This window comes from Misgurnus anguillicaudatus, chromosome 2, assembly GCF_027580225.2.
Source record: "Misgurnus anguillicaudatus chromosome 2, ASM2758022v2, whole genome shotgun sequence".
NCBI lineage: Eukaryota > Metazoa > Chordata > Actinopteri > Cypriniformes > Cobitidae > Misgurnus > Misgurnus anguillicaudatus.
The window spans coordinates 23,252,636-23,270,011 of NC_073338.2; the positions used below are offsets into that span (position 1 = coordinate 23,252,636).

The window sequence follows — 17,376 nt, forward strand, 5'->3', positions numbered from 1 at the left end:
TGTCAGCTTCTCTGGCTATGTTTATTGAGAAACCCAGGTTTATTATTAAGAATAAAAACGAAATAAGTTGTTTAAGTTGAGCCATAAAACTACGTTTGGATTTACTTGACTAAAAACGTATCACCAGAATAAATCAAATTCCTTACTAGGGGAAAAGTAATACTGTATAGTAAAATATGTTAAATGGATAGGGAAAGATAAACACTGGTGGATTTTCCCCTCATAGTAAAAATGTATGTTTAATGAAATTATGAGTAAAGTCCAATTTATAGTCATGCGTAAGGTCTATGCCGTAGCTACGCCGTAGGTTATCCATAGCATCTGTGTAGCCTGACATGCACCTCGCCAAATGTTTAACAGCGCGTCAGTTCTACGCAGACCGCAAACGCTGTGATTGGTCCACTAGAACCCCTCCCGTAAGGTAAAAAACTGCGTCATAGGTATTTCCATTTGTGACGATGAGAACAAAGATGGAAGTTGAGGAGTGATTTAACTCAAACTGCAACATAAGTCGCTGTTTATTTACTGCCATCACTGCTGGGGCCCGTACCATGAAAATGGTTAAACAAACTCAGGGTTACAGGATTAGTTTCAGGTTGACAAAACCAAGCCAATGTTCAGGCCTTGTTGGTACAAGCTATTTTCATGGTACCCAAAACCCAGGATTTGCACAAACTAATCCTAAACAAAGCTGGCTAACCAACTAAACCGGCTTCGTGGTATAGGCCCCTGGTCTTCTCAAAACATACACAACAAGTTGCTGTTTCTCCTTTGTTTGTGAGATAAACTTGCCAAGCTGCTTCTCCATTGACCGTCGGGCTGGTACTGTGGTTACACACGTGGATACAGCCTACCAGCGGTCTGCATGTGTGTTTGCACGTCGACGCAGAAGTATATATGAAAACCGACATGTAGCCTACACTATCGCGGCTAAGCCGTAGGACGTATGCACAACTAAGAAAAATCCAGATAATTTACTCACCACCATGTCATCCAAAATGTTGATGTCTTTCTTTGTTCAGTCGACAAGAAATTATGTTTTTTGAGGAAAACATTGCAGGATTTTTCTCATTTTAATGGACTTTAATAGACACCAACATTTAATACTTAACTCAACACTCAACAGTTTTTTTCAACGGAGTTTCAAAGGACTATAAACAATCCCAAAGAGGCATAAGGGTCTTATCTAGCAAAACGATTGTCATTTTTTACAATAAAAATAACAAATATACACTTTTAAAGCACAACTTCTCGTCTAGATCCGGTCGTGATGCACCAGCCTGACCCCACGCAATACGTCATGACGTCGAGAGGTCACAGAGGACGAACGTGAAACTCCGCCTCAGTGTTTACAAGTGTTGAGAAAGAGGATTGTTCCTACGTTGTTGTATGTCAACTGATACTAATTAATGTCTTTGTGGCAGTTTATTGTTTAAAATGGTCCGCAAATGTGCGTTTTATATATGTAACACGTGACCTCCCTACGTCACTACGCATTTACGTTAGGTCGCGCTGGACCAGACCTAGACGAAAAGTTGTGGTTTAAAAAAGCATATTTTTTATTTTTCCTTATCAAAAATGACAATCGTTTCGCTAGATAAGACCCTTATGCCTCGTTTGGGATCGTTTATAGTCCTTTGAAACTCTGTTGAAAAAACTGTTAAGTGTTGAGTTAAGTATTAATTGTTGGTGTCTATTAAAGTCCACCAAAATGAGAAAAATCCTGCAATGTTTTCCTCAAAAAACATAATTTCTTCTCGACTGAACAAAGAATGACATCAACATTTTGGATGAGATGGTGGTGAGTAAATTATCTGGATTTTTCTTTTAAGAAAATTGAACATTCATTTAAAAGACAACATATTAAGAGCTCAGACCTGAGTATTGTAAGCAAAAGTATTTGATGAACGTCAGCATACGGTTAATATCATTGTCTCCTTTTTGACAGACGTGGCATTTAGAGGCTTTTGCATCTGAGCTCCTCATATGTTCTTTCCCAACATAAAAATATATTTCATGTTATTTATTTATCAAGCAGTGCATGCTAATTAAATTCAGTTGTTCATACCCTTCTGATCTTGGCTCTTTAGAGATAAGTCCAATGTGTATGTTATATAGACAGATTCATCTGACGCATGTGGGTTGTCGCGTTTACGCGCCTGAGTCCAAGTGAACTTCAGATCTGGGTTTATTTATTGGTTTGGCTAGTGGCTAAACTGATCTCTGAAACAAATACCTTGTAGAAAATAAATTGTTTTTGTTTGCTAAAGACGATGGGAGACAACGAGCATGTATCACAACTGTGCGGAGAGGTTTGGCAGCCAGGAAAGAATTCAAGGACCTGTAGATAACATTGTATACAATCATTTTACACAGTAAAGTTAGCTTAGTGTAATAGTTTTAGTTATATTTTTTGCCTTTTATTTGACAGTGATTAAGGAGAGAACAGGAAAGTACACGGAAGAGAGAGGGGTATGGTATCGGCAAATGACCACGAGCCAGGAATCGAACTGCCCACTACACCATCGGCTCTGACAGCTTAGTGTAATAGTTGATACACGTTAGGTATTCTATATGAACGAAGGTAATTTACTTGTCATTTATTTCCCTTGTTATCAGAAATAAACTTCTGTTAAAGAACTCTGCTGTTATTGAGTTTATGTGGAAGTCTACTGGAAGTTGTGTTTAGTCCACAAAAGCCGTTTGTTTATGTTGTTGCTGCTGAACCCGTCTATAGCCCCTAGTCTTACTCCAAACACTGGCTGTGTCTTACTTAAGCAGCTCGTAGTTTTTCTCATTGAGACGAACGGCGTTCTCCCTCCAGAACTTCTCAGATTTGTGCACCGGACTCCACTCCAGCCGTCCAGACTTCAGCTCAGAGCTGTACTCATCGAAAGAGCTACATAAACAACACAAGAAATCAATATCTTATATTAATTCACTGGCAAGGTGTTCCTAGCGAATATTGACAACATTTTTGTTTTTAAGTGAACTATTCCCTTAAAGAAATAGTTTACCCAAAAATGAAAATAATGTCATTAATAACTCACAAGACCTCAGTTCATCTTTGGAATATAGTTTAGGATGTTTTATTTTAAGTCCGAGAACTTGTTGACCCTTTATTGAAAATCTACGTACGGTTTATTGTCCATGTCCAGAAATGTAATAAAAACATCATCAAAGTAGTCCATGTGACATCAGTGGATCAGTTAGAATGTGTTGAAGCATCAAAAATACATTTTGGTCAAAAATAACAAAAATTACGACTCCATTCAGCATTGCCCTCTCCTCCTGTTGTGAAACACATGCGCGAGACCCAAGTCACATGACTGCAGCGACACGGCTGACGTGCTATCTGGTGCGCCCCAGCTGTTGTTTTTTTTTTGTACGCCTGAGCTTCGTTTACAGTCTGAGGGAGATGCACGCTGTAAGTTTGAAAAAAAAAAACTTTGCAAACATGTCTGAGAATAACACGTCATCTGCGTCACTGCAGTCACGTGACTTTGGTCTTGCGCATGCGCTTCGCAACGGATGCGGAGGAGAAGACAATGCTGAATAAAGTCCAAATTTTTGTTATTTTTGGACCAAAATGTATTTTCGATGCTTCAACACATTTTAACTGATGTCACATGGACTAATTTGATGATGTTTTTATTACCTTACTGGACATGGACAGCATATGTAGTTTTTCAATGAAGGGTCAACAAGCTCTCGGACTAAATATTAAACATCTTAAACTGTGTTCTGAAGATGAACGGAGGTCTTACAAGTTTGGAACGACATGAGGGTGACTCATTAATGACATTATTTTCATTTTTTAGGTGAACTATCCCTTTAAGAACCAATCCAGAAATATAAATCTAGTACTGGTAATCTTTAAATCACCAAAACATCTGAGTAGGTAATTTTGTGGCAACTTCAGCTATGGCGCGATTTAACATACTGTATTTTCAATTTATAAATGTGATACATGAGCATATATCGCGATGAGAGAGACAGTAAAAAGGCATATGAAGGGTTCACCTGAGGTCCTGAACGCTCTCTCCCAGTCTCTCCAGAAGGAACTTGATGTCTTCAGTGATGTCCTCATCGTCATATTTCTGCTGTTCCAGGTTCTCCAGCTGTTTTAGTACTTTGCACTGGATCATGGCAAGAGCGTATTCCTGACGCGTCTCTCTCTCTGCTGACTTCTCAAGCAGGTTCTACACCAACAAAAAAAACATGACTGTATTTTCTACAGAAAGTTTCACTGAATAACACACTAACTTTGTATCCTGATCAGATGCAGTGTGACCGGTTTCCAGTGACAGAAAATTTGTCTGTTACTAGCAATTGCTAACTAATGTAAAATAATCACACCAAAGAGATTTGATATTTAAGAATCAAACAGAAACTATAGAAAAAAAGTGATTTTACATTACAATATGAATTAAGTGCTGTATTAGGAATGTGAGACCGTTTAATTGCTTTCACGGGGTTTCTCTCCATTTACGTTGGGTTTCTGCCACTTTCTTAGGGCATAAAAGCTTTCTAATGCTTTACCAGCACCTGTCTGACATGGGCTCTTTGGAGGTTAATAAAGGACTATAAGTGAATCACAGCACTTATAGCGAGTGTGACTTGAAAAGGGAAATCATCAGCATGACAAATTGGAATAAAAGTGCTTTTTATGTTCAAGACTTTCAAACACTATAAACCGATGTGTGGCTCATTTGGCAGGAAATGCTAACATAGCAATTGCCCTTTCATAAAAAACATTTGCTTTTAGCTGTACTAAGATTCGGTGTGGTTTTTAGAAAGCTCACATATTGTCAAACATGACATCACTAAACATTTCCCAAGAACAACAATCATGAATTGCTTAAATTTGACTGTATGTGATATCAAATCAACCTATGATCATTAGTTCATATTGGGGCTGGGTTCAGATTCAGATGTTCTGGATCAATTTGATTTCGATTCTCAGACCGATTTTTATACTCGATTCAACTCAATGAATATAGATTTAATACAAATACTTTATTTATTAAAAAACAGTGAACATAAGTTTACAAGTGGGTAATTAATAAAAAGAAATTAAGAGCCATCAACCTGTATATTACACTTTTTAATTTTAGGTACACTTGGGTACATTAAAACAAAACCCATCTCTAATTTTCAAATGCATTGTTAAATACAATACAATTTTGATGCAAGATGAAAAATGTATGCTGAAAAAAGTTAAAACAGTCTCATTCCTTGATTAAACAGGATCAGGTTATTTCATGAAAAAAAATAGATTCGTGGCCTTTGAGAATCATTTTTTAATCGACCACGTTTTAAAAAACAATTAATCGAAAAATCTATTTTTTGCCCAGCCCTAGTTCATATGAAGAGTTTGGTTCCAAAACTCGATAAACACCATAAAAAAAGTTACAGCCAAAATCAGTATTGTATCAGGTCAGTATTTAAAAAGTAAATTCTTCATTTTACACAAAATCCAATGTCTGCCGTGTTATTCTGTCATCTTTCTCTCTTTTTTCCTAAACGCAACAAATGGCAGTCCTTCTTCTGCCAAATTAAATAAATCCGCTCAACAAATCACAGCGCAGTGAGCGCACCCACCATTCCACGCATTGTAAACAATAATGGCTCCACTTTGAATACACACAAAATCCTAGTTTTCCTCATCTACTTTGTACTGCTTGATCAACAAACAAAAACAAAATGGTAATTTGATGGCATTGATAAACCTGTGGAGGTTTTCTGCGGCGGGGAAGAAACGTATGCCATTGAGGCACTCGGGAGACGGAAAAATGCCGGCTTCTTGTTCTCACACGACAGCATCAAGCTTCTGTCATGCCAGCCCAGGGGATCTTATGAAAAACTTTACATTATTTTACTCAAAATCAACGAAAATCGAGCAGGACCAAAACATTTTACAGCTGATCGCTGTCAAAAAAGTTCAGCAATGACGTCCCAAGGATGACAACAGCAATGACAGTGTTCTACAAAGTAAGTGTTTTGATTAATGCCATTAATGTTTATTTCTTTAATCAGTGTATACCACTTGTCAACTAAATGAATAAAACATGGCAAAGATAAATGCACATTTATATATTGATTCAATAGATTTATGGCATTCTGAAAAAAAGTCTGTTTTTATAATAAATCTTTGAAAATTAAAATATGGATTTGATTTTTTTATGTTAAAATAACCTAAAGATGCTATGTGAAAGTTTGTAACAGAAAACAGTCGTTTTCAACTCGTCACTTTCTTGTTATAGATTTTTTTTACCCAAATGAGTCAAAATGAATTTTTTGCGTTTTGGAACCAAACTCTTCATTAGGACGCTTAAATAAAAATGACTCAAATGGCTAAATAATAGTCAACTTAAATACATTTTCTTGTCATGCCTATTGTTAAATGCAGCCTGAAGGTTTGGCTGTAGGTTTAATCATAGAATCCAGATGAAATACATAAAGTCTTTCATTCTTCAAGACGAAACTGAAAGGAATTAGGTATTGATTTCCTTGATGAAACATAACTAGATCTCATTTCCAATGGGCCTGAATCACTGTTACTGAGACACTTAATTTGAAGTGAGAGGAGTACTAACCAAGTATTTATTAGGCATCACATTGCTGCCCAGTAGCTTTTTATCATTGTGACATTATTATACAATAAAGCCCCTGATAAAACTGATCAATTAAAGTCACTAAAGCCTGCAGGAAGTCATGCTTTTGCATTTGTGAAGGGCAGCTAAGATTTTAAACCGAAGATTTGATGGTGCGGATAGTAAAGTTACCAAGAACTAATTCATATTAAGCAGTATAGTGGCTGACAGATTCCCAATAGATTGAGAACAACAGCGCTGAATTAGTGGCGTGATGCATTTTAAAGAGCTGATGAACAGCTCTGGAATATTAATGTGCACCAGGGAAATGTATTGTTTCAGTGCAGTTTGCTGCAAAGTAATTTGACAGGACCTGATAAAAGCTATTACAATAAAATAGCTTTTTAAAAAAGGAATCGGATACTTTCCAGACAGGCAGGCAATGAGCCTTCTGCACAAGCCACAAGTCAGTGTGATTTTGGCTTAATTAAAAATAAATAAATTAATTAATTAATAAAATGTGTTTAATAGCTGAATTCCAAGATAAGAACTACACCTGCCATTGCTTTAGAAAGACAGAGATATCATCCCTGGATCTACCTCACCAATTACCTGTATTGATGACTATAAGTAAATGGGTTAAATGATGATGTCATATTTACGTTTAATTTGTCGTTTGATTACATCATCCACCATGCTTAAAGGGTTAGTCAATTTTCTTCCAGATAATTTAGTCACCACCATGTCATCCAAAATGTTTATGTCTTTCTTTGTTCAGTCGAGAAGAAATTATGTTTTTTGAGGAAAACATTCCAGGATTTTTCTAATTTTTCAACATTATGCAGTTAAAAATTGCAGCTTCAAAGGACTGTAAACGATCTCAAACGAGGCACAAGGGTCTTATCTAGCAAAACAATTGTCATTTTTGGCAAGAAAAACAAAAAAAACATGCACCTTTAAACCACAACTTCTCATCTCCCCCCGGTCCCGTGACGCGCCAGTGCAACCTCACATAATACGTCATCACATCAAGAGGTCAAGGATGACTTATCGAAACTACAGCCCAGTGTTTACAAGTGTGGAGAAAGAGGACCGTTCCGACGTTGTTGTGTGTCGAATGATACTAATTAATGTCTTTGTGTCAGTTTATTGTTTAAAATGGTCCGCAAATGTGCATTTCATATATGTAACACGCGACCTTTCGACATCATTGCGCATTACGTGAGGTCGGGCTGGCTCGTCACACAGCTGGAGGAAGACAAGAAGTTGTGGTTTAAAAGTGCTTTTTTTCTTGTCAAAAATGACAATCGTTTTGCTAGATAATACCCTTATGCCTCGTTTGAGATCATTTAGAGACCTTTGAAACTGCATTAAAACTGTCAAGTGTTGGGGTCCATCAAAGTCCATTAAAACGAGAAAAATCCTGGAATGTTTTATGATCATAATTTCTTCTCAACTGAACAAAGAAAAACATCAATATTTTGGATGACATGGTGGTGAGTAAATTATCTGGATTTTTTTTAAAGAAAATTGACTAATCCTTTAATGGGATGCCTTGCATCAGAAGATGCTACAGGTAAGTACACGGTTTCTTACAAGGAATGTCTTTTAAACCCAATGGAGAAAATGAACACAAAAAATGTGAATCCAATGGAGTCACTGCTATGTTTGGTTAGCAGGCTTGCTAGAAAATAAATGGTCATCCATCTAAAGCAGACTAAGATTTAATGCCTTTAAAAGTGGTGGAGAGCGGGAGACAAAGAATAATTGCACAAAGAAAATTTCACGCAATATGTGTTGGCTTATAAACAACAAATCTTTGTAACTGTAACATGGTCAGACATCTGATCAACCCAATGTACAACTGTAGTTAACAAGATGATGGATTGTTAGGCAAGCACTGTCCTACACCTCACCGTGTGACATTCTACATCAAAGCACTGCAAATAAAGCATTGATGGATGACCAGTTTGTGTAGCTTGCAAGAGAGTAAACAAATATTTCAAATAAGACATTTATCTAGAAAATAACCGGGTAACCCAGTGTAGAATAGATATGGATGAATAGAAATGTTTTAGACTGGATTAGTCTTTGTTTTAACATCAGTTCTTTGTTTGGAAGCACATTTTAATTAGTGGAGGAAAAAAGGCTGTATTGTGTTTAAAATGTCACAGCCTTGATCATATTCAGTAATCTTGCTTGTGTGATAATGCTCATTAAATACATGCATTATTACTATTGTATGGCCCAGCGATTTCATTAAATTTAATAATTTCAAACTGACTTTTGGAGAACTGCATGCCACAAAGTGACAAACTATAACAAAGATGGAGACAGACAGACAGACAGATATAGATAGAGAGAGTTAGCAAGAGAGAGAGCTATGCAGCTAAATATCCAACAACAAATGTGCCGCTCAATAATAATTGTATTAAGATCCATAGAGAACTACAACTAAGTAAAAATCCAATTATCTTAATTATCTATCTTGTGTGTTTTAAACATTTCTTTAGACCTGTACATGTAACTACGGTGAAGAGTCTGTAAATGTGGAAGATAAATAGTGGCAAATGGACAGAGGCAGATCCATTGATAGCTGCAAAATGGAAGCTATGTAATTATGAACCGAAACAGAATGAGAATACCAGGTCAGGACAACTTAATAAGCTCTACAGCAGGTGAGATGAATGAAACGCTGTACTCTAATTCAATACTGTCAGCGACATGGACAATGAATTCATTACACAACTCTAATGCCAACAACAGAGCCCAGCTTTCAGGGCTAATTTGAACATTAAACGTAGCCTGCGCCCGGACTGACACAAGCGTGAATGCAAGTGAAATACAGAGCAAGAATAACAAGGAGCCTGTTTTTGTGTCTCTGCTGTATATTTAACAAATATGTGCCTGCAGAGTAAAAGTAATAAGCCCGATGAAGGCCTGGAGATAAAATGCCTTGGGACTAAATTTGGCAGCACTACAGCTTTAACCAAATGACTGAAATGATCAACATATGTGCAGGAAGGGAGTTTTTATCAGTTTCCAGTCTCTGAAAACCAAGTAGTGAAAGAGCGATGACGTGCCGCACCGTGGAAAAAAATTAAAACGAGCGCTTTTGTCAATCTGCAACCCTAATAAGGTAATAATGGGTTTCTTGGTGTATTCATCATGAAAGCTTTGGGTAAATTAAATCCTTTCAGAATGAAAGTATGAATGACACGCTAATGGACTTTGAAGTGCACTCCTTCCGCGAAGAGAGAGAGATGCCCAGATATGAAACAAGGGAAAAAAGAGACCACACCCATGCATTTGAAATGGATTCAGCACATTCACTGTTCCAGCCGCTATTCAACCATCTAAAAAGGTGGAGCAGTTTGCGTTAAATAGCCTAGCATCAGAATTAATTACATCTCATTAACTATTTGTAGAGATATGCTTATGCTGATACCTTTGTTTATTTTTGTTTATCAGATGCTTTTAAACGGCCTCCTTAAAATGACTTTAATTGCAGGGATGGAAATGAATGGGGTTAAGTGTCTTAACTCAAAGACTCAATATTAACGGAGCAAGAATGTTGTGATTGTAAATCTGCTGGGAATGATTCTAGGATTTCAAGGTTAGGTTGGTCAGTACTAGGGGTGTAAATCGGACAGGTAATTACGATGCAGTACAATATCGATTTTCTCCACAATGTGATATTTGCAGATACATTGAACTCTTTTTCAATGCAATTACAATCAGATTCAATTAATTTATCGATATTTTATATTATGTGCCTAGGTGCGCAGCTACATTTGATATATTTTGGTTGCATTTGTAGGTTATAAAACATGAACGTTTAATTAAAACCTTTGAAAATGGTTCCAATGTCCCAATTGGAACATTTACAACAACAAAATGACAAAAAAATACACTTTTATAAATAAAGAAAAATGAATAATGAGGAGCAAAATGTCACAAAAAAATCAAGCTTACTAAATCTTTCAGTATTTTGTGCCAACATGTGCAATAGTAGTTCTAAAAAAAGTATTGCATTGAAAAATAAATTTATATAAAAAATAAAGCTGGTAAACTTAAGCATTTGATCCATCAAACAACTTCAGATCTAAGTGTAAAACAAGTGCTGCAGTGGCCTCTTTTTTTATTCAACTGATCAACATCTTTAGGAGGGAGACATTTACTTTCTGACACTAGCAGATGAAAATTGACCAAAAAGCGTGCTTAGGTGAAAATGCGTAGATGAACGCTACTTCAAGGAATGAGGACGTGTAGAGAAAATAAAGGTATCTCATATCAATATATTTTTATGTGTGGCATCAATGCATTATATCATTAGAAATATAATCCATGTATCGATTCATATAGATGTATTGTTACGCCCCATTCAGCACTGTGAATGTCCGTTTTTCCTGATCCCATTTATCAAACTTTAGTTAGTGTGTAATGTTGCTGTTAGAGCATAAATAATACCTGCAAAATTATCAGCTCATAGTTCACTGCAGTGATCATCAGTGTTGGGTGTAACGCAGTACAAGTAACGTGCATTACGTAATAATATTACTTTTCTGAAATAATAAGTGAAGTTACGCATTACTTTTTAAATGTATACATTAATATGTATCAAATTAAACTTAGTCACATTATGCACTCTATGCGTACACACCTGTGTGGGAACAGTTTGAGTCAGAAACAGAGATGGCAGGCCAGAGCTTGACATTTTTGTGATGAAATATGCAATTTCTGAATGCAGAGCTTTTAAGTCATAAAAACACCTGCAAGGCCTGAAAGAGATCAAGCCTTAGCGAAGAAAAAGTAACGTATCCATTACTTTCCATGAAAAGTAACTAAGTAACGCAATTAGTTGGGAGTAACTTAATATTGTAATGCATTACTTTTAAAAGTAACTTTAAAAGCAATATATATTTTCTTTAATAGAATTTCCCAATAGAATTCAAAGCCTACAGCAAATTGGCGGTTTGGACTACAGCTCTCTACTTCACGATTGAATGACATCAAAATAAGAGTTTCTGACTAAGCTCCGCCCACAGGAACATGTCAGTCAAGCTACTGTCGAATCACAACACACTAAACAAGCTAAACAATCAGAACTCGTTACGTATTTCTTTATAGAACAAGGAAGTAGGGCTGGATCAGAATATTCGATTATTCGAATATTCGTTCGGTGGGTTGGCATTCGATTTTTAAAGCGACACCATGCAATATTTCAACCTTCATAATACATTTTCAAGACCCTTGTGATAGTACATCGACTTTAAATAGGTTGAATGACATGTCTACCATAGCCTGACAGGGTCTGTATCGCTTTTACTCGTACTTTAAAACTTAGGGTTCTGGTAGTAACCAGGGGCCGGTTGCACCAGCTGTGCGTAAGTTACAACGTAGCCTAGTTATGACGTAAATGGGCACTAAGTTACAACTTACGCACTACTAAATGTTTTTGCGTTGCACCATTAAACTTAGTTTAAACGTAACAATACGTTGTAACTAAATATTTACGGAAGCCCCTGTCCATGAATAACGCTTGGAATAAGATGTCAGACGGATTATATTACATCGATGAGCTCGTATAAATTATGAAGAGCCGCAAGCTCGTCAACGAGTTTTCAAGAGCTGTTTAATTTTCTGTGTATCCATCAATTAAAATAAGATTTAAAATTTCTTCCTGTTTATTTTCTCCTCCATGTGTGGGATAGATATTTTCACTTAAAAGTGTAATGTTTTGAGTTAGATAAAGTTTGCTTTATCTTCATTTTATGCGACAACGCAATACTTTACGGAGAGCTTACGACCTACTAGCTACGTTCTGCCTTAAGAACAAATGGTGCAACCGAATTAAGAAAAGAGTTAGTTATAAACTAGCTAGTAGTTACTAAGCCTCTAGTTTGGACTTTACGTCCCAGTTTAAGTAAGAACTTACGAACGACTGGTGCAACCCTACCCAGAGCACAAAAAAAACTACAAAATTCGACTGCTTTACGGCATACGTCACTTCCTCCACACAATTTTTTATTTACGTGAATTTTGCTGGAGGCTACTGAAGGAGTGTAGAGAGCAACTTCTATTATGTGACTCTGTGGCACCGTGTTAGTGTCACATAGCTATGACATGGGCGACCTGGGTTCGATTCCCCTTTAAGGCAATTTTTTATATAAACTCACAATCTTGATTCATACATAAATGCGATCTTCTTTATAAATGACGGCGATTATCTTGGATATAGTTCCCTGTATTCAGATGCTGCATTCACGTGTTCACGTATTTATCTTACTGTCTATATTATTTACATTACAATCCAGGATTAGGGCTGGGATAAACGATTATTTTTTAAACGATTAATCTGGCGATTATTTTTTCGATGCATCGATTAATCTAACGATTCATTTTATCAGTCCGATTCGACTTCGATTCGATTCTCGATTATCTCCCCATTAATTAACTAATAGCAATTTATACATGTTGATTTACATATCTGAATGTAAACATTTCAATATATGTTCATTGCTCTTAAAATTTCAAAATAAAAAAAGACTATACAAGAGCAAAATAATGCATTCTTAGCCGGAGGTAGCATTCAATAAAGCGTTTGCAGCTCATACTGTGCAGTTTAGTAACAGTATATAAATCTCAAGTTCAAATTACTTTATTTTACATGCATTTATGAGCAAAACCTCTTCAATGTGCCTTTTAATGGTCAGTGTAACTTTTATAACTTGATTTGTTTAATCCACATTGTTTTCGTGCTGTTCTAGTCCATTTAATGACAGATATAAACACAATTATAGACTTAAGAAGCACATATATTATTAAATCTCTTTCTCTTAAGTTTGTTAAGATAGACTAGGACTCATTTACTGCTGTACAGAGAGTGAATGAAAGCGCAGTCTTCTGGCAACAGTGACATATTTCATTGCTTTCTGTTAAATTGCTCAAAATCATGACTGTTTAAAACACACTTCACATTCATGATTTTAAGGTAAAATGACACTTTTTCGCGTCAATCCACGAGCATTTAAACCATAAACAAAGCACTTTCACTTTAATTGAGCATGAGCAGCGCAGCAGAACCGACGCAGAAACGATTGCAGCACTGTTGCTACAGAGCCGCGAGCTCGCGCTGCTCATGCGGCGGGGTGCATGCTTGTTAACATGGGCGCTGAAAAAAACACGCGCCGCACGTACTGCTCACACTTGCTGTGTGAAACCGGCTTGGACTGAAGCCACTCGCATTGCTACTATTCTACGGCGCCGCCTTTTTGGGTCTGACGTATTCTACGGCGCCGCCTTTTTGGGTCTGACGAATCGACGCGCATATTTTGCGTCAACGTATTTTTTGCGTCGACAACGTCGATTACGTCGACGCGTTGTCCCAGCCCTATCCAGGATGCTATAGCAGTCAAACTTGCTCAAACTCACACAGTGTAAAACCAAACCCTATTCATTCACCAATCCCTATTCATTCACCAATCAGATCCGAGCGTTTCTCTCTTCTCTCTTCCTCATTTGCTGCGTTCTGCTGTCACTCGCGTGACATATTACAAAGCGGCAGACCTAAACACATCGGTTTACTTGGATTTGGAGCGACAATTTTCACACAAAAGAGAGGAAAAACGAGCGCCATTGCGGAAAATCCTGGTGGCGAGGGAGAGAGAGACGATGCAACAATATTTGTTTGGGAAAAGGCAAGGAAATACTTCTGGTCGTTTCTCAATTGGAAGGCTGCAATTGCCATTGGTTTCTCAATTTGCAGGCTGCATACGTCATCAAGCCTGGTTTATTAAGGTAAACTGAGCCTTACATTCGCAAGTCATAAGCATACTGCAACAATTTACGATTAACTAAGTATAATAGTCAAATTTATAATTGTTAATATTCTGAAATAAGAGAGTCTTGATGACGTATGCAGCTTAGAAATACGACATCCGGAGGCTGCAACCTTCAGATTGAGAAATGGCTTCTGCCACGACGAGTTACTCATCAGAAAGTTGTAACATGACTGCGTTTCTCCCTGATGCCTCAAAATGTTGATTGTTTAGCGTTTTAGTTTTTAGTTTAGATTTAAGGTTGGCCAGTTCTTTTCCTTTGCGACAGTGCTGAGGCGCTTGTGGCCTCTAGGGGCGCTAGGCGTGAAAAATACACGTCTAGCGCCCCCTAGTGGCCAAAAAGTTCCATGGTGTGCCTTTAATTTTGAGATTCGAATGTCCTATTTTTCTCACCATTATTAGCTGCAGAGCTGCCAAGCAGGAAGTGCACTTTAAACTCCTGCTCTATAGGTGGCGGCGTGGCGCTAAGAAACTGGCTTGAAACTGATACCATACCCCACAAGAAGATCATCACGCTCGTGTTGGCTTAGCGCATTAACGTTAATAATGTTGTCAAAAACATTACATTTCTTGAAAAAAAAAACAGATTTAATTTGCTACACAAGATCCCAGTATGTCACCAGGAGTCACAAGGATTACTTGTATATATGAAGAGTTTGGTTCCAAAACGCGATAAACGCCATTTTTGAAAAAAATGAGTTACTGCCAAAATCAGTATTATATCAGGTCAGTAGTTAAAAGTAAATTCTTAATTTTACGCAAAATCCAATATCCGCCGTGTAATTCTGACATCTTTTCTCCCTTTTTCCCAAAATGCTATAAACGCCACTCCCCTTTTTTTACAGAACGCAATAAATCCATTTCTGATATTACAGCCCAACGTTCACGCAATGTAAACAAACAATGGCGGACGCGCTGAGTACACGGAGTCCTGGTTTTCCTCATCTACTTTGTACTACGTGATCAACAAACAAAACAAAATAATACTTTAATTGCATCGCTAAACCTGTGATGGTTTTCTGTGATGGAAAAGAAACGTAAGCCATCAACATCTAATAATTTCCCTGAGAGGCACTCGGGAGACGGATGCTTGTTCTCCCGACAGCATCAAGCTTCTCATGCTAACACATTGACCCCAGAGGATCTTATGAAAAACTTTCCATAATTTTACTCAAAGTCAACGAAAATCGAGCAGGACCAAAACATTACAGATGATCGCTGTGAAACACGTTAAGCGACGACGTCAAGTAACCGCAATGACAGGGTTCTTAATATGACAAAGTAAGTGTTTTGATTAATGCCATTAATGTTTATATTTTTAATTAGTGTGTACAACTAGTCAACTAAATGAATATAACATGGCAAAGATGAATGCACATTTATATAGGCTATTGATTCAATAGATTTATAGCATTTTGAATAAAAACTTGTCATGGATTTATTGCATTTTGTGGAAAAAATAATCCGTTTTTATAGTAAATCTTTGAAAATCAACTTATGGATTTGAATTTTTTATGTTTTTATAACCTAAAGATGCTATGTGAAAGTTTGTAACAGAAAATTGTTGTTTTCATCTTGTCACTTTCTTGGTATAGAAAACACGTTTTTACCAAAATTTGTCAAAATGGATTTATTGCGTTTTGGAACCCAATTCTTCATATGCTTTTGAGTTCTCAAAGTGGCGGATCTATTGACTTGCATTAAATGACAGAACGCTGGGGTTTTTGCTGTGCTTCTTTATTTTATTTCTACGAAAAAGTCACCAACATGTCGAATAGCCTGATGGTCAGTAAATAAATGTGATATTGAAAATATGCTACCGTGTTCTTTTATTTATTATAGTTTGTTAAACTCCGTTCTTTTATTTAAATAGCCTATATTACCATTTACGGTGTTGGTAATTATTGTGCTGCTAATTTCTGATTAGGAAGTGATTTGTTTGTTAAAAAAATGATAGGCTACTTTATTACAAGTATTAACAGTCTGTGTGTTTTATTTTACTAGTGCAGTATTCGTTCTCAGAGCATAAGCTGTGCCCGCATAAGTTTATTTTGAATGTGTCGCGTGTCCATTTGGCACCAAAATGTGAAATTTCACCTTTGCTCAGCAGCAACACACACATATGCCTGAAGTTAAAAGGATGAACGGTTCTCAACATATTAAAAATGCAATTAGATAGACAGACACACACAGGAGATTCCTGCCTCAAGTGTGAGTTGTTCTCGTAGCACGCTGCTTCCGGCTTGAACTGTTCTGTAGTTTATTAAAAGTTTATTAATTTTGAACATGTCACATGGCGATACTGCACCAAAATTTAACACTACACTCCCTTGGGTCCGCAGCAACACAACTGCCACATAATAAAACTGCAAACACACAGAGATTCCTTCCGTTAGAGAGAAAAATATGTTCAGCCCCTCCTTCCGAAGCTTTGAATATTCGATTTGATTTCTACTAGAGCTTTGAAGCTCAAAAAATGCTATTTGGACCAGCCCTACAAGGAAGTAATCAGCCCGTTTTTAGGACAGTGAAAACAGCGGTATAGAGATAAGTAAATTATGTGAAAAATGAAGACATGTTATATTGAAGACATGTTATATTGTGCAACATAAACACAACCATAGTTTAAAAAACACAGGAAAAACGGGACCTTTAATAAACCCATTAAATTGCTCTTAACTGGAAATTATAGTGATCCTGTAGCTCAAATTGTAGAGCATTGTATTAGCAGCACAAAAGCTTATGGGTTTACTGAACTCACATGTACTGTAATGCACCTAGGAAAGCATCTGCCAAATGTAAATATATTAAAACAAACACTTGGCCATGGTTTGCGAGACAAGGCTTAGCTAAAGCCAGGACAGAGCTTTAGTTAAATTAAAATGTTTAATCATCCTTTATAAACATGCCTGATGTTACTGGTGTGTATCTTGAGACAT

General features: G+C 36.8%; 1 protein-coding gene across 2 annotated transcripts in view; it reads right to left on the minus strand.

Annotated features, from left to right (window-relative positions):
- The window catches only part of atp6v1h (ATPase H+ transporting V1 subunit H), a 57,117-nt gene that overhangs the window by 13,514 nt on the left and 26,227 nt on the right, over positions 1–17,376 (minus strand). For both annotated transcript variants that reach the window (XM_055201983.2, XM_055201982.2), the window contains 2 exons: positions 4,024–4,202; positions 2,774–2,899 (listed from right to left, as the gene is read on the minus strand). In XM_055201983.2, the coding sequence (XP_055057958.1) occupies positions 2,774–2,899; positions 4,024–4,202 (305 nt within the window). The remainder of the gene's footprint in view (positions 1–2,773; positions 2,900–4,023; positions 4,203–17,376) is intronic.